Below are 18,578 nucleotides of genomic sequence, written 5' to 3' on the forward strand. Positions count from 1 at the left end.
AATATTAACAATAACAAAAACAGCCTGGCATAGTGGTAGACACCTGTAATCCTAGCTACCTGGGAGACTGAGATACAAGAATCGCTTGAACCTGGGTGGCAGACACACTAGGTGAAACAGCATGAGAACATACTAGGTGAATGAAGCCAGTCACGAAAGTATTGAGAACATACTAGGTGAAAGAAGCCAGTTACAAAAGGCTACACATAACATGATATCATTATGATGAATTAACAGGCAAATCTGTAGAGAAAAAAAATAACACTAGTATGCCTAGGCTGTATGGAGGAGAAGGAAAGTGGGGAGGGAAGGGGAGTTAACTGCTAAAGGGTACAGTTTCTTTTGGGGGTGATTCAAAGGTTCTAAAGTTAATTGTGGTGATGACTACACAACTTTAAGAATATACTAAAAACCATGAAACAGTATCCTTTAAATGGGTAAATTTCATGGTATGTGAATAATGTCTAAATAAAGCTATTTTTAACAAATAAACAAATGCATATGTGCAAAACTAAACACTGTAAGGATAAATTTAAAAATTTTAATGACCCCCTACTGATGATGGAGGGGATGAGAGAAGATACAAGTGGACAAGACTGGGATATAAGCAAGACTTCTTTGAATGCATCTTTCTTTTTTGAGATAGGGTCTTGTTCTGCTGCCCAGGCTGGAGTGCAGTGGCACAATCATAGTTCACTGCAGTCTCAACCTCAAGCTGCAGCTCAAGTGATCCTCTGCCTCAGCCACCTAAAGAACTGGGACTACAGTTACATGCCACCATGCTCAGCCAATTTTTAAATTTTTTTTGTAGAGATGGGGTTTTGCTATGTTGTCCAGGCTAATCTCAAACTCCTGGGCTCAAAAATCCTCCCACTTCATCAGCCTCCCAAAATAGGATTACAGGCATGCACCACTGATCCCAGCCTTCACAAATGGCATCTTTTTATGTCATTTTCACTTTAAAAGCATACAAATAATTTGCAGACAAAAAGAAATAGCTTATCTAAATATGAAAAACAAACTCAACTGGATTAACCTACCTATTTATCACACTGTTGACATAACACTTAGCAACTTTAGAAGATAGTACTGTGGAATTAACAAGGATGACACACTCTAAAAACTGGCATTTAAAGAATTACTGAAACAGATACTGAGAAAAAGTAATACTCCAAAGGTACCTCAAAACTTATTCTGTAGTCTAACAATTAGATAACAATTTTGAAAATACTATATATACTCTGTATGAAAATGTAAATAAGCAGACCTCTAAGATGGTCCTCAATGATCTAATTCCTGTTGAGTCCCCTCCCACGCTGTATACTAGGGTGGCTCAGTATGACCAATAGTTTAGAACACGATGATATGCCACTTCCAAGAGTAGGTTGTAAAACATGCTGCAGCTTCTGTTTGGGATAGTTTCTCTGAACTATGCATTTTGGGAGAAGCCACCTGCCATGTCATGATGAGGGCTGTGGAGAAACCCATGTGGCAAGGAAACTAATGAAATAAGCTTCCCACAAATTAGCTTCAAAGTTGAACGCACATCCTCCAGCCCCAGTTAAGCCTTCGGATAACTGCAATCCTAGCCAACATTGTGTCTACAACTTCATACAAGACTATGGGGAAGAAACCACTAAGCTAAAATTTCTGACCCTCAGAAACTGTGTGAAACAAGAAATGTGTGTTTCACTAGCCAAGCTTTGTGATAAATTGTTATGCAACATTACAGTAGTTACTATTTTTAGTAACCAAAGTTTCAGTGTAAAAGAATAAGAGATAAGCATAAAATGACAGTAAAAAGTAAAATCTTACAATGTTAAATTGAATTGAAAATATTAAATTTCTGATTTTTAAAAGTGATATTTATTTACTTATTTTTGAGATGGAGTCTCACTCTATTGACCAGAACTGGAATGCAGTGGTGCAACCTTGGCTCACTGCAACTTCTGCCTCCTGGGATTCTCCTGCCTCAGCCTCCCAAGTGGCTGGGACCACAGGCATGCACCACCGCACCCAGCTAATTTTGGTATTTTTAGTAGAGACAGGGTTTCATCATGTTGGCCAGGATGGCCAGTCTCAAACTCCTGACCTCAAGTGATCCACCCACCTCAGCCTCCCGAAGTGCTGAGATTATAGGTGCTAGTCACTGCACCTGACCTAAAGTGATATTTCCTAGTTTAGTCTAGAAAAGGCCTATAAGCAATACTGTAACAGTAATTAGTGCCAATGATCAGGTAATGATTTCTAAATACTATTTCCCAGCAAAAGGCAATCAGGGTTCCTTGGAGGAATAGCTAAATCAAGGCAAAAAAGTTTTGCAGGAGCTAACCTGCAGGGGTTCCCACTCATCAAAGATGGTACAATCAGAGTAACATAAAGAATACATGATACAATTAATATGTAAAAATCCATGCATTCCTAATACTTTTTAAAGCAATAAGAATAAATGAATAAATAAGAATGTTGGGAGAAGATACAGCCTTTCTTTTTTATTTTATTTTTTCAGACAGAGTTTTGCTTTTTTTGCCCAGGCTGGAGTGCAATGACATGATATGGGCTCATGGCAACCGCTGCCTCCCAGGTTCAAGTGATTCTCCTGTCTCAGCCTCCAGAGTAGCTGGGATTACAGGAATGCACCATCATGCCCAGCTCACTTTGTGTTTTCAGTAGAGACGGGGTTTCTCCATGTTGGTCAGGCTGGTCTCAAACTCCCAACCTCAGATGATTGCCTGCCTTGGCCTCCCAAAGTGCTGGGATTACAGGCATGAGCCACCGTGCCTGGCCAATACATCCTTTAAAAAAAAAAAAAAGCCAACTTTTTGGGCACTAAAGTTTGGGAAGTAACAAGGGCACCAACTCCTCACTTTGAAAATTGAAAAGAATTAAGAATTTATCCTTTCTTGTACAAACTATTTTAGGATAACCAAATAATCCTACTTGAAAATAATAGTCCTTTACAGAATGATTCCAGCTAATGAACAGAGAAGAAATGCTAGGAATTCAGAAATCACCCTTTACAAACCCTAAATTGCAGTGGTTTTCAGTGTATAGCCCTAGACTACCAGCATTACTTGGGAGCTGGTTTCATAAACTGCAATAGAAATGCAAATTCTCAGGCTATGCCCCAAACCTACTGAATCAGAAAATCTGGAGATGGAATAAAGCAATCTGTGTGTTTAGCAAGCTCTCCCCAAGGGTTTCTATTGCACACCAATATTTGAGAACCATAGCCCTAAAGTAAAAAATGATGTTAAGCATTAAATCAATAATGCATTACATAAATGATTAATAGAAAACTTTACAATGGGGAGGTGGCAGGGGAGGGGAGCAGGGTATTACCGCTTGAGCACTTAATCAATCATATAATAATCAAAAGTAGGAAAAGATATTGTGTGCCTGCTGACACATGATACAAAAGCATACCGTACCATTTAGTATTTGTCCCCCCACAACCCCTGAGACCCACACTGAACCCAGATGTAATCAATGACATCCCAAGAAGAAAACAGAAAAACAGAATGACAACATATCGCAGAACAACTGGCTTCTGACACAAAGTAATAATGGGGGAAAAGGCAGGGGAACTACAAAGAGATACAATATACAATAAATGTAATAATGTACAGATCTATATTCAAAACAAACCATCTGCAAGAATATATTCTTGACTTAATTAGGGTGATTTAACTATGTGTGGTTACTACTGAATTACTATTTATTTTATAAAATGTGATAACAGCACTATGGCTACCTAAGAAAAATTTGTATTTTAAAAAAGATACACATCAAGGATGTAGGAATTAAATGACATGATGTCTGAGGTTTGTTTTAAATACTTCAACAAAGGAAAAAAAGCACCTATGAAGTCTGTATGGCAAAATCTTCATAATCATAGAATCTGAATGATGTGATAAAGCAAACACCTTACTGACTACCTAAATTCTTAGCACAGCACATGTTCACAGCAGATATTCTTGACTGCATCTATTCTGTCCATCAGAAATGCCTCAGTAGCTGAGCGAGGAGGCTCACACCTATAATCCCAGCACTTTGGGAGCCAAGGCAGGCAGATCATGAGGTCAGGAGTTCAAGACCAGCCTGGTAAAGATGGTGAAACTCCATCTCTGCTAAAAATACAAAATCTAGCCAGGCATGGTGGCAGGCACCTATAATCCTAGCTACTTGGGAGGCTGAGGCAGAGAACTGCTTGAACCTGGGAGTCAGAGGCTGCAGTGAGCCAAGATGGCGCCACTGCACTCCAGCCTGGGCAACAAGAGAGAAACTCCATCTCAAAAAAAAAAGAAAAGAAAACATCAAGAAATGTCTCAGTAGAACTTGCTAACTGGTTAAGATATCCTGAGTATATCATTTCTATTAAAATGACAGTACCTCCTAAAATTAGAATGTCACTTTCCCATCAGAGAGCCAAACTGTCATGCTTATTCTTACTGCAGTAATATTTTATATTTTAACAACAAAAAGTTCCAACTGAACTGTTTTAAGTAATCATTGAAAATAGCAACACCTGCTAGTGATAACATGAAAACCTTAATGTTACATTAAAATGGCACTTTATCCTGAAACAAAATATAGAAGCATTTGTGTAACAGGAAAAATAAAATAAAATGGCACTTAAAAAAACCCGTTTTCTTCCTGGAATTTTTATAGTCCCTCAAAATAAGATTAAACGATATAATTTGATTACATTCTTTCAGACAGAGTTCTTTGAACAGGTTCAAGTGTTCTAAGGCTAAAAAAGGAATACCATACTGAGAAAACTAAAATTAAAGAGTTTTAGTTAACATTCATGAAATCACGATTACATCAAACATTGAGAAAATCCGCTGAGCACGGGTATTTTGGGAAGCTGAGGCAGGCAGATCGTTTGAGCCCAGGAGTTTGAGACCAGCCTGGGCAACATGGCAAAACGGATCTCTGCAAAAAATACAAAAATTAGCTAGGCGTAATATTGTACACCTGGAGTCCCAGCTATTCAGGGGACTGAGAGGGGATGATCACTTGAGCCCAGGAGGTTGAGGCTGCATTGAGCCATGATAGCAGCACTACACCACAGCCTCAGCAACAAGTGAGACCCTATCTCACAAAACAAACACAAACACACACACACACACACACACATTGAGGATATCTTATTAATTCAGGAAAAATAAAAACTTTATGTCATAAAGGTAATTGCACTGAGAAATGTCTTTTCTGTATAAATTATTCTACCTACTATTGTTTCTCAACTGATAGCAATTAATCATTCTAAACTAGCTGGTGGGCAAAAAAGGAATCCTTTAGCATTTTTCAGCATTAAAAAGCTTTTTTTTTTTTTCTTGGACGGAGTCTCGCTCTGTCACCCAGGCACACACCATCACACCTGGCTGATTTTTGTATTTTCAGTAGAGACAGGGTTTCACCATGTTGGCCAGGATGGTCTCGAACTCCTGACCTCAGGTAATCCACCCACCTCAGCTTCCCAAAGTGATGAGTTTACAGGTGTGAGCTATCATGCCTGGCCAAAAGATGTTTTTTTTAATGTGGGATTTTTTCTACAAAGGCTCTTTAACCACACAAGCATAGAATACTAGTTTATGCAATTAGATTATACAACAATTCCCTCATTTTAATGCAAAAACATCTATCTTTTTTTTCTTTTCAAGGCAGGGTTTAGCTCTGTCACCCAGCCTGGAGCCCAGTGGTGCAGTCACAGTTCCCTGCAGCCTGGACCTTCTGGATTCAATTGATCCTCCCACCTCAGTCTCCCAAGTAGCTAGGACTACAGGAGCACACCACGACAGCTGGCTAAGTTTTCTACTTTTTTCTGTAGAGATGGGTTTTTGCCATGTTGCTCAGGCTGGTCTCCAACTCCTGGCTCAAGTGATCCACCATCTTGGCCTCTCAAAGTGCTAGAATTACAGGCATGAGCCACCAAGCCTGGCCAAAACATCCTTCTAACAGGATTTTAACATTTGCCCCTCTGCTTCAAAAGAAATTCTAGCTTTGAGGAAATAATGTAGGTATATATAAAGCAAAGTTACCAATCTAGTAAATTAATCTAGCAAACCTCTTTTTCAAATTTAAGTTCAGATTTAAATCAGATTTCAGATTAAAAACTTTAGAATTACTTTTTATTTATTTTTTTTTTTTTGAGATAGGATCTCACTATATTGCCCAGGCTGCTCAAAAGAAATCACGAGCTCAAGAAATCCTCCAGCTGGGATTTCAGCCATGGAGCCACTTCGTCCAGCCAATTAGTCTGGTTTTTTGTTTGTTTGTTTTTGAGATAAAGCCTCATTCTGTTGTCCAGGCTAGAGTGCAGTGGCATAATCTCCTGCTCGCTGCAACCTCCACCTCCCAGGTTCAAGCAATTCTCCTGCCTTAGCCCCGCCTAGTAGCTGGGATTACAGGCATGTGCCCCACCACACCTGGCTAATTTTTCTATTTTTAGTAAAGACGGGATTTTGCCATGTTGGCCACGCTGGCCACGTTGGTCTCAACCTCCTGACCTCTGGTGATCCACCCATCTCAGCCTCCCAAAGTGCTGAGATTACAGGCATAAGCCACTGCACCCAGCCGGTATTTATTTTTGAGACAGGGTCTCATTCTGTCACTCAGGCTGTAGGGCTGTGGTGAATCACAGCTCACTGCAGCCTCTAATTCCTAGCCTCAAGCTATCCTCTCGCCCCAGTCCACCAAATTGCTGGGGCTACAAGCATATGTCACCATGTCCAGCTAATTTTTTTGAATTTTAGTAGAGATAAGATCTCTGTTGTCCAGGCTGACCTTTATTTAACTCCTGAGCTCAAGCAATCCTCCTGCCTTGGTCTCCTAAAGTGCTGGGATTACAGGTGTGAGCCATTGCACCCGGCCTCCAATTACTCTTTTTGAAAAGGATACTAAACAATCACAACTGATGGCCATTTCTCGTCCCGTTTCTGTTCATAAAATCCATGTGAATATCTATGTAATGTTGGTCATCAAAAGTCAATGTATAGCCTCATCAAGAAGTCAAAACTAAATTACAACTATTTATTCATAATAAATTGAGTTATTCAATTCATGCAGCATGCAGACTAATAAGCAAACACAGGCAGGATTATTCTCACCTTTACCTGCTCTATATGTCTTGGCTTGATTCACTGGCATGGGCGTCATGGGTATTGGGTATAAAGGCTTGAGAGAATTAAAAAAAATATTAATATTAGGCTCCTATGATAATAAGAAGGTATTCTATCACTCTTAGTTTTATATTGCTACAGAGCTAGGCATGAGGTTTCCTAACTCTCAATTAGTCATTAAAAAATAAGATCATATCCACAGCTAAAAAGAACAAACCCCAAACTACAGTAAATCTAAACCATCTTTTTCACCAGAAAACATTCTCAGATTTAGATCCTTATACCTAACAACACACTGAACCTCTGCATGCCTCTCTGTTGAAAATGCATATGCATACCAACACAACATCAAGTCACTGAAAACCTAAAGTGCTTGGTGTCAGATACAAACAATTAGGGAAGCTAAGTGAACATCAAATTCTATGACTTACTTGCACGCCTGGGCTCACTGGGACTGGATACATCATATTTGGTGCAAAACAAACAGGCTGAGTATAAACTGGAGTTGGCTGTTGATGACCCACCATAGATGGGCTAGGTTGTGCTTGAGGCCGAGGTGAAGTTGGGGTAGTAGAAGGCTTTGGCTACAAAAACAATAAATTCAATTATTTCAAGGTAACAAATGAACTATTATTGCAATTTAAAGACCGATTTTCCCAATCTTTCTAGTTTTACTTGCTTTAACTAATCCATTTTATTGAAAACAAAAACAACAGAGCAAACAAATTTTCATATTTCAATAACATAGAAAAATGTTACAGTAGAAACTTTAAAAACTCTGCCAAATGAAAAATAATATAAAAACAGTGGTAGTAATTTTAAGAAACTGAACTATTTTTAAAAATTAAAAATAAAGATTTCTTCTTATGATCTCAGTAGAATAACAGCACAGTCATCTCTTATTATCTGTGGGGTACTGGTTACAGTACCCTGCTAAGATATCAAAGTCTTGGAATGCTCAAGTGCCTTATAGAAAATGGTGTAGTATTTGCATACAACCTATGCATACATAACCTCCTGTATACTTAACATCATCTCTCGATTACTTATAATACCTAAAACAAGGTAAATACTTTACTATATTGTTTTGGAAATAACAACAAGAAAAAGTCTGCACGTGTTCAATACAGATTAGCCTAACTATATTTTTGATCCATGGTTGGTTGACTCCAAGGATGCAAAACCCTCATATGCAGAGGCCCCATCTATAAACCTGACAGCCAAGTTAGCCAACCATCACCAAATTCTTGGTCAGAAAAAATTCAAAGATTTGCCCAAGATCACAAGTAATTAATGGCAAAACAAAGACCCCTTTTTATATCTAAAAACTATTCATTGATGGCCATGTAAGAAAAATAAAGAAGGTTGTTTTCATATACTAAAACTGAATTTAGATGACAGGTATGGAAGAAGGACTATTACTAATAATTTTTATTTTTTTGAGTCTAGATAACCTCAAAGAAAGTAATAAACCTACCTGAGAGAAGGAACGTGGGTTGAACTCTTTTGCATTGGGATTCAATGTTGATTTCCGAACTTGCCTAAAAATAATACAAAGGCCAGTGAAATCTACACGAACTTTACGTTGCTCTAAAATCTTCCATCTGACAATTTTTTAAAAACTGCTAAACATAGATTTAAACTGTTCTCACTAGATCAATAGTCCTCTTTACTGACACACACATACTTATACTGCCCATTCCTTAATCTCTTAAAGAATATAGCCATAAAAGAACAATTTATTTAAAATCTGAGTAATATACAACTGCTCTTCTCAAAGGCAATAAAAAAATACTTTTTCCTGTCTCTTCACAGAGTCTCGCTTTGTCGTGCAGGCTGAAGTGCAGTGGTGCAATGTGGGCTCACTGAAACCTCCACCTCCGGTTCAAGCAATTCTCCAGCCTCTTGAATAGCTGCGATTACAGGCAAGCACCACTACGGCCAGCTACTTTTGTATTTTTAGTAGAGGTGGGGTTTCAACCACGTTGACCAGGAAGGTCTTGATCTCTTGACTTTGTGATCTTTCCACCTTAGGCTCCCAAAGTGCTGGAATTACAGGTGTGAGACACTGCTCCCAGCCTACACATATATATATATTTGTATTTTTAGTAGAGATGGGGTTTCACCGTTTTGCCCAGGCTGGTCTTAAACTCCTGACCTAAAGTGAACTGCCAGACTCAGCCTCCCAAAGTGCTGGGATTATAGGCATCAGCCACCATGCCCAGCCAACCAACAAACACTTAAACTGAAAAGACAGTAAATACTTATAAAATATCCTTAAAATCAATTCTTAACCTAGCAATATCCTTTTTTTTTTTGAGACAGAGTTTCACTCAGTCGCCCAGGCTGGAGCGCAGTGGTGCAATCTTGGGTCACTGACATCTCTGTCTCCAGGGTTCAAGCAATTCTCCTGTGTCAGCCTCCCGAGTAGCTGGGATTACAGGCACCCAACACCTTGCCCAGCTAATTTTTGTAATTTTAGTAGAGACAGGGTTTCACCATATTGGCCAGGCTGGTCTTCAACTTCTGACCTCAGATAATCTGCCTGCTTCTGCCTCCCACAGTCTAGTATTATAGGTATGAGCCACAGTGCCCAGTCAACATACCAATATTCTAGTATGCAGCATTTTTATGTGAGAAGATATTTTCTACATGACATACCTGGAGAAAATGATGGCTCTAAAAAAATTTGCCTCAAATTAAGAATAAGCAGTCCCCAATTTATCAATGAGCTGCATTCTAAAACTTCAGCTTTAACTGGGTTGTTTGGTACCCAGAACACCTAAGTCAATAGTAAAGTTCTGAGGTTAGCCCTTAAAAGTCCATTTAACTAATAATATACTGAAAAACAGAATTAAGTCTATCTTAACAAATCTAAACATTTACTAAAACACTGTTTCTGATGCAAAATATTTTGAATTCCAAGTAGGAGCACTGCATGCTTCTCTCCTTGACAGTGGCAGTTTTTCATCCCAGCAGCACAGTGGGGGTGACTAATGAGTGGAATCCATTAAAGAGAGGTCCCTTAAATTGGTAATTTTTCAACTGCAGTTCATTTACAGAAAATTTTTTCTTAATTTATGCCTTGTTTTTCTGTCCTGGAGTGCAAAAAAGGGGGAGAACAGAAGAGTAGCATAGGTTGTAATAACCTAATTTTCTTAAGATGTTACTTGTTTGGACTAGCTGTTTGTAAATTAAGGGCAATGTATAAAACAGTCAAAAGTCCAGATCGATTCTTCAGCTGGAAAGACCTAAACACGTTTAAAAAACAGTTAATTAACAGGATGGTCTAAGTTCCAGGTTTACTCACTCAGCTGCATCTTTCTTCTCTTCCTTATCATCTTTCTCTTGTTTACATGCTGGACTGGAAGTCTGAACCCCTTGGGAAGTGACCTCAGGTCCCCTCTTGTGCTCCGTGTTACTAAGTATTGAAGGGGAAATGCTGGGGCTATTCGGCTTGCTGCTGCCACTGGTACAGTTGCTGCTGCTATTTTCACTGAAAGAATCCTTAGCATTTGGTTCAATTTTGTCTTTGATCAAATCTCTTGGTTTTTCTCCCTCTCTATTTTTGTTTAGTAGTTGATCCATAGATTCAGAAGTAGAACTTGGCTGTAACTAAATAAAGGAAATAATTTTAAATAACTTCAGTAATTCATTTTCGCCATGAGCATAAGCAAAGTAATATTAACTATACACATGAAATGTTCTGAATAACATTTTCATACTTTAAGATTAATGCTTTTACTATAAAGCAACAATAACAGAATACCTATATAACACAACCACAGTCACCAAAGCAACTCAAATATCCTAGCCTCTTAAATTCAGTATTTACTGAGTGCCTACCACATGTCAGAAATTGTGCCTGCTGGGTGAGAAAAATATGACAGTTTCTATCCTCCTATACCTGTCAAGTGAGTAAGATCAGACACCTCACAACAAAATGAGTAAATGCTAAGAGATTCTATAGAAAAAGCAACTTATAAAAAAGAAAGTTTTCTTTTTTTTTTTTTTTTTTTTTTTAAAGACGGAGTTTCGCTCTTGTTACCCAGGCTGGAGTGCAATGGCGCAATCTCGGCTCACCACAACCTCCGCCTCCTGGGTTCAGGCAATTCTCCCGCCTCAGCCTCCTGAGTAGCTGGGATTATAGGCACGTGCCACCGTGCCCAGCTAATTTTTTGTATTTTTAGTAAAGACGGGGTTTCACCATGTTGACCAGGATGGTCTCAATCTCTTGACCCCGTGATCCAACCACCTCGGCCTCCCAAAGTGCTGGGATTACAGGCGTGTTCTTAATGAAAACATCCGTTAGTATAAGGTATGAAAGAAGTTTAGGAGAGGTGTTTGGGATGGAGAATAACCTAAGTTTAAAAAAAAAAAAAAAAAAAAGAGTATGTTTAAAAATCCAAAGAAAAGAGAGAAGATGGCTCTAATCACATTAAAGACAAGCACCAATGGGCTAGGCGTAGTGGCTCACGACTATCATCTCAGTACTTTGGGAAACTGAGGCAGGCGGATTGTTTGAGCTCAGGAGTTCAAGACCAGCCTGGGCAACACAGTGATACCCTGTCTCATTAAAGTAATAATAACAATAATAAAAGAAAAATAAAGTATTAAAGAAAAGCACCAATGGCTGGACCAAGGGTGGAACATACATGTACAAATGAGTCAGAAAATGACAAGACTTGCCAAAAGAAATATGACAATAAAGGAACTTAAAAGTTATGTTCAGGGCTGGGTGCCATAGCTAAAACCTATAAACCTAGCACTTTCTGCTGAGGTGGGTAGATCACTTGAGGTCAGGAGTTTGAGACCAGGCTGGCCAACGTGGTGAAACCCCATCTCTACTAAAAATTTTTTTTAAAATTAGCCAGGCATGGTGGTGTACACGTGTAATCATAGCTACTCAGGAGGCTAACATATGAGAATCACTTCAACCCAGGAGGCAGAGGTTACAGTGAACCAAGATCACACCACTACACTCCAGCCTGGGCAACAGAGCAAGACTCCATCTACAAATAAAAAAAATTTTTTTTTAAAAGCTATGTTTAAGACTTTGGCTTTTAATTCTCAGGACGAATGGGAACTCAGTGAGAAATTTTAAGTAGGGTAGAGTACTAAGCAGATTTATAGTTCAGAAAGATGAACACAGCAGCTTTGTGCAAAACGAACTGGAGAGGGGCAACTGAGGATATGGAGGGACCAACGTGGAGACTGGACTAAGCCCTGGGCCTAGTGGACTTAAAAGGTCAGAAGTAGATGAATTCCAAGTGAGACCTGACTGGACATATTGGTCAGTTATACGTTCTAAATCCATAAGTAAAAAAAGGAGACTGCAGGGGAGAGGAGACAGAGCATGGTGGCCGAGCAGAACCCTCTGGTGATCATCCCCGCTAAGAAACACCGTATTTAACAACTGTCCACACAAGAAAGCACCTTCATAAGAACCAAAAATTAGGTGAGTGATCACAGTACCTAGTTTTAACATCACATCAAGGAAAAAGGCCCTGAAGATAAGGAAGGTAGCTGTGAATTGACCCCTACACACCCCTGCCATTCGCCCACAGTGCAGTGTGGGCAAAGAAAGAATTCTACTTGGGGGAGAGACAGCAAAATGATTGTAGGATTTTGCATTGAAACTTAGTGCTGCCCTGTCACAGTGGAAAGCAGCACAGGACAGAATTCAGCTGGCACCCACAAAGGGAGTATTTAGACTAGCCCTAATCAGAGGGGAACTATCCATCTCAGTGATTACAATCTGAATTTTGGCAAGCCCCGCCGCCATCATGAGTAAAGTGCTCTGGGGTCCTAAATAAACTTGAAAGGCAGTCTAGGCAACAAGGACTGCAATATCTGGACAAGTCATGGTGCTATGCTGGGCTCATAGACTTGGGGTACATGTGACCCACTGAGACAACAGCTAGGGTGGCCAAAGGAATGCTTGTGCCAGCCTTCCCTGAACTCTAGGTAGCGCAGCTCACAGCTCTGGGAGGAGAGGAGTAAGTAGGGAGGGCTTTGTCTTGCAATTTGGATACTAGTTTAGTCACAGTAAAATAAGGCACCAAGCACAGTCCAGAAGCCTTGACTCTAGGCCACAGCTCCCAGATGACATTTCTAGATAAATCTCAGGCCAGAAGGGAACCCATTGCCTTGAAGGGCCAATTCCTGGTAGAATTCATCACCAGCTGACTAAAGAGCCCTTGTGCCTTGAATAAAAAGCAAGAAGCCATGTCATATTGTGCCAGCTTCAGGTGTGACCCAGCACATTCCCAGCTGTGGTAGCTATGGGGAGACACTCCTTGAAGAGAGAGAAAAGTAAAAAAGGCTTTATCTTGCAAGTGGGTGCCAGCTAATCCCTGGTAAAATAAAGCATCAGATTCCTAAAGCTCCTGATCCCAGGCCCTGGCTCCTGGACAGCATTTCTAGGCGTGCCCTGGGCCAGAAGGGAACCTGCTATACTGAAAGTAAAGATCCAGTCCTGGCAGGATTCTTCACCTGCTGACTAAAGCGCCCTTGGGCCTTGAATTAACATCAATGGTAGCCAGAAAATAGCTGCCACAGGCCTTGGGTGAGACCTAGTACAGTTCCACTGATGGTGGCCATTAACAGTGCTTCTGTCACCCTTCCCCCAACTCCAGACAGCTCAGCACAAAGAGAGACTCCACTTATTTGGAGAAAAGTGAAGAGAAAGGACAAGAGACTGCCTGGTAATACAAGGAATTCTCCAGGATCTTCCCCAAGCCTACCAAGGTGATACCTCTACAGAGGCACAGCATTACTAGGCATGAGATGCCCTCTAATGCATGTATGACTGCAGTGAACAAAGACTTAGATGACAATACTTAATTCCCTTTGAATACTTGAAAAACCTTCTCAAGAAGAATAAGGGCTGGGTGTGGTGGCTCACGCCTGTAATCCCAGAACTCTGGGTGGCCGAGGTGGGTGAATCACAAGGTCAGGCATTAGAGATCAACCTGACCAACATGGTGAAAGCCTGTCTCTACCAAAAATCCAAGAATTAGCTGGGCATGGGGGCACACGCCTGTAATCCCAGCTACTCAGTAGGTTGAGGCAGGAGAATTGCTTGAACCCGGGAAGCAGAGGTTGCAGTGAGCTGAGATGGCGCCACTGCACTCCAGCATGGGCAACAGCGAGACTCCGCCTGGGGGAACAAAAAAGACCCAATGATCTATTGTCTACAAGAAACACACTTTACCTACAAAGTCACACAGAGACTAAAATTAAAGAGTTAGAAAAAGATATTCCATGCAAATGAAAACCAGAGAAGAGTAGGAGTAGCTATGCTTAGATAAAAGAAATTTAAGACAAAGTCTATAAAAAGAGACAAAGAAGATTATTGTATAATGATAAATGGATGAATTCAGCAAGAGGTAATAACAAGTATAAATATATATGTACCTAATACTGGAGCGCCCAGATATATAAAGCAAATATTATTAGAGCAAAAGAGAGAAACAGATCTCAGTAACAGTCAGAAACTTAAACACCCCACTCTCAGCACTGGACAAATCATTCAGAGAGAAAAATCAACAAAGAAATATTAGACCCAATTTGCTATATAGACCAAATAGATTCAATAGATATTTACAGAACACTATGTCCAACAGCCTTAGAATATATATTCTCCTCCTCAACATATGGACCATTCTCGAAGACCGTCCATATGTTAAGCCACAAAACAAGTCTTTCAAAATTTGGCCTGGCAGGTCAGGCACGGTGGCTCACACCTGTAATCCCAGCACTTTGGGAGGTTAGGAGTTCAAGACCAGCCTGACCAACATGAAGAAATCCCCGTCTCTACTAAAACTACACAATTAGCCGGGCGTGGTGGCGGGTGCCTGTAATCCCAGCTACTCAGGAGGCTGAGGCAGGAGAACCACTTTAACCCAGGTGTGGAGGTTGCGGTGAACTGAGATGGCACCATTGTACTCCAGCTTCGGCAACAAGAGCGAAACCCTGCCAAAAAAAAAAAAAGGAAAAAGGAAAAGTTTGACCTGGCACAGTGGCTCATGTCTGTAATCCCAGCAACTTGGGAGGCTGAAGTGGGTGGATGACTTGAGCTCAGGAGTTCGAGATGACCCTGGGCAACATGGCAAAGCCCCATTTCTACAAAAAAAATCCAAAAGATCAGCCATATGTGGTGGCATGTGCCTGTAGTCCCAGTTACTTGGAAGGCTGAGGTGGGAGGATTCCTTGAGCCAGGGAGGTGGAGCCTAGGTTGTGCCAGGTACTCCAGGCTGCATAATAGAGTGAGACTCTATTTCAAATAAATAAATGAAAATTCAAATAGTTTAAATCCTATCAACTATCTTCTCTTATCACAATAAAATAACAATAGAAGCTGGGAGCAGTGGCTCATGCCTGTAGTCCCAGCACTTTGGGAAGCCGAGGCGGATGGATTACCTGAGGTCAGGAGTTCGAGACCAGCCTGACCAACATGGTAAAACCCTGTCCCAACTAAAAATACAAAAAAAAATTAGACAGGTATGGTTGTGCATGCCTGTAATCCCAGCTACTCAGGAGGCTGAAGGAGAATCACTTGAACCTGGGAGACAAGAGGTTGCAATGAGCCAAGATGGCACCATTGCACTCCAGCCTGGGTGACAGAGCAAGACTCTGTCTCAAAAAATAGATAAATTTTAAAAATAAAATAACACTAGATAACAAGAGGAACTGGCCGGGCGCGGTGGCTCAAGCCTGTAATCCCAGCATTTTGGGAGGCCGAGGCGGGTGGATCACGAGGTCAAGAAATCAAGACCATCCTGGTCAACAAGGTGAAACCCCACCTCTACTAAAAATACAAAAAATTAGCTGGGCATGGTGGCGCGTGCCTGTAATCCCAGCTACTCAGGAGGCTGAGGCAGGAGAATTGCCTGAACCCAGGAGGCAGAGGTTGCGGTGAGCCAAGATTGTGCCACTGCACTCCAGCCTGGGTAATAAGAGCAAAACTCCATCTCAAAAAAAATAATAAGAGGAACTTTGGAAAGTATACAAATATATGAAAATTAAGCAATATGCTCCTGAATGATCTGTGGGTCAATGCAGAAATTAAGAAGAAAATTGGAAAATTCCTTAAAACAAATGAAAATGGAAACACAACTTAACAAAACTTATAGGATACAGTAAAAGCAACAATAAGAGAAGTGCTTACATCAAAAAAGCAGAAAAACTTAAACAACCTACCAATACATCCTAAAGAACTAGAAAAGAACAAACCCTAAAATTAGAAGAAACAAAAAAAAATAAAAGCAGAACTAAATAAAATTGAAATGAAGAAAGCAATACAAAAGATCAATAAAACAACAAACTGCTTTTTTGAAGAAATAAACAAAACTGACAATCCTTTAGCCAGACTCAGAAAAAAAGAGAAAACCCAAATAATAAAATGAGAGATGAAAAAAGGGACGTAATTGTTACCACTGAAATTGAAAGGATCACTAGACATATATACTATGAGCATTTATATGCCAATAAATTGGAAAACCTAGAAGAAATGGATAAATTCCTAGACACATACAACCTACCAAGATTGAAACTCGAAGAAATCCAAAACCTGAACAGACCAATAACAACGAGATTGACGCTATAAGCAATAGTCTCCCAGCAAAGAAAAGCCAGGGACCCGATGGCTTCACTGCACCACCAATAAAGTCACAAAAAAAAGAAAAAAAGGAAGCCAAAAAGGCCAGGCGCAGTGGCTCATACCTATAAGTTCAGCACTTTAGGAGGCCAAGGTGGGAGGACTGCTTGAGCCCAGGAGTTCGAGACCAGCCAGGGACAAATGCCGAGACTGCATCTCTATGAACGGCAAACAGGTATATGAAAGGTATTCAATACTACTGATCTTCAGACAAACGCAAATTAAAACAACAACAACATACCATCTCACCCCAGTTAAAATGGCTTTTACCCAAAAAACAGGCAATAACAAATGCTAGTGAGGATGTGGATAAAGAAGAGATATCTGCACCCCCACATTTACTACAACTCTATATACACAACAGCCAAGATTTGGAATCAACCTATGTGTCCATCAACAGACAAATGGAGAAATGAAATGTGGTATATATACACAATAGATTACCATTCAGCCATAAAAAAGAATGAGATCCTGTCATTTGCAACACTGTAGATGGCTCTGGAGGACATTATGTTAAGTAAAATAAGCCAAGGACAGAAATATAAACTTTGTATATTCTTACTCATTTGTGGACACTAAAAATTAAAACAATTGAACACATGAAGACAGCAGGATGGTTACCAGAAGCTGGAGAGGGTAGGGAGGAGGAGGAGGAGGGCAATTAGGTGATTAATGGGTACAAAGAAAATTTAGTATCTTTTTCATTTCTACCTCCAGTCCTGCATCAACAGAGTTCTGATGAGTCACTGATTGAACAGTGCAGGATGCACTATGCATTAGTTACTGTTCAAGCATTGCTAGATTAAATACCAGATGGCCAGGCCTGTTATTTACTAGCCATGTAAGTTTGGGCAAATTACTTAACTTCTCTTTGCCTCAGCTGCCTAACATACATAGAGCAGATACAAAGAGAACTTGCTTGAAAGGATTTTGTTAGGCAATAGAAGATTTAATACAGAAGCATGAAGAACAGCATCTGGTACACAGGAAATATGCAAAAAAAAAAAAAAATAAGAAAATAACATTATATTATCTGAAGAGAACAATTAGAAAGTTCACTTTTTAAAAAAATATACTTTAAGTTCTGGGATACATTTTTTTTTCACTCTTTTTCTTTGAGATACAGTCTCGCTCTGTCACCCAGTGGTATGATCATGGATCACTGCAACCTCCACCTCCTGGTTCAAGCAATTCTTCTGCCTCAGCCTCCTGAGTAGCTGGAATTACAGGCATGTACCATCACGCCTGGCTAATTTTTATCTTTTTAGTAGAGACGGGGTTTTGCCATATTGACCAGGCTGGTCTCAAACTCCTGACCTCAAATAATCCTCCTGCTTCAGCCTCTTAAAGTGCTGGGATTACAGGCATGAACCACCGCACCCAGCCCACTCTCATTTTTTAAAAACCATTTCTCTTCTTCCTGGTATGCCCTATGTATCAAGGAGTTATTCCTAAGAGGCTTAATAATACATGTGGTTATTCAGGCTCCTAAAAGTAATTAGACTAAAACTCCTAAAAGAGAGAGACTTTTTACGTTGCTCCTTCTTGGAATTTAAGAGTCAAGCATGAATGAAGGTGTCCAGAAAGTTATAATGATAGCTAAAATGTTTTCTGCTAAGTGAAATGAAAAAGTATAGCCTTTTAAAATATAGTAACTCTAATCAAGACAGTATGGTATTGGTATAAGGATAAGACATATAGATTCAGTACAGGAGAACTGAAAGGTCACTAATAAACTTTCACATTTGTAGTCAACATACTTCCAACAAGCATGTGAAGATAATTCAATG

General features: G+C 40.0%; 1 protein-coding gene across 50 annotated transcripts in view; it reads right to left on the reverse strand.

Annotated features, from left to right (window-relative positions):
- The window catches only part of ATXN2 (ataxin 2), a 141,691-nt gene that overhangs the window by 34,114 nt on the left and 88,999 nt on the right, over positions 1-18,578 (reverse strand). For 32 of the 50 annotated variants that reach the window (XM_035257647.3, XM_078337305.1, XM_078337298.1 and 29 more), the window contains 4 exons: positions 10,438-10,742; positions 8,605-8,668; positions 7,559-7,711; positions 7,122-7,182 (listed from right to left, as the gene is read on the reverse strand). In XM_035257647.3, coding sequence (XP_035113538.2) covers positions 7,122-7,182; positions 7,559-7,711; positions 8,605-8,668; positions 10,438-10,742 — 583 coding nt within the window. Of the gene's footprint in view, positions 1-7,115; positions 7,183-7,558; positions 7,712-8,604; positions 8,669-10,437; positions 10,743-18,578 lie in introns of all 50 variants that reach the window. The other 18 variants (XM_035257640.3, XM_078337296.1, XM_078337299.1 and 15 more) reach the window with 1 other exon arrangement.

Source organism: Callithrix jacchus, chromosome 9 (assembly GCF_049354715.1).
Source record: "Callithrix jacchus isolate 240 chromosome 9, calJac240_pri, whole genome shotgun sequence".
NCBI classification, from domain to species: Eukaryota; Metazoa; Chordata; class Mammalia; order Primates; family Cebidae; genus Callithrix; species Callithrix jacchus.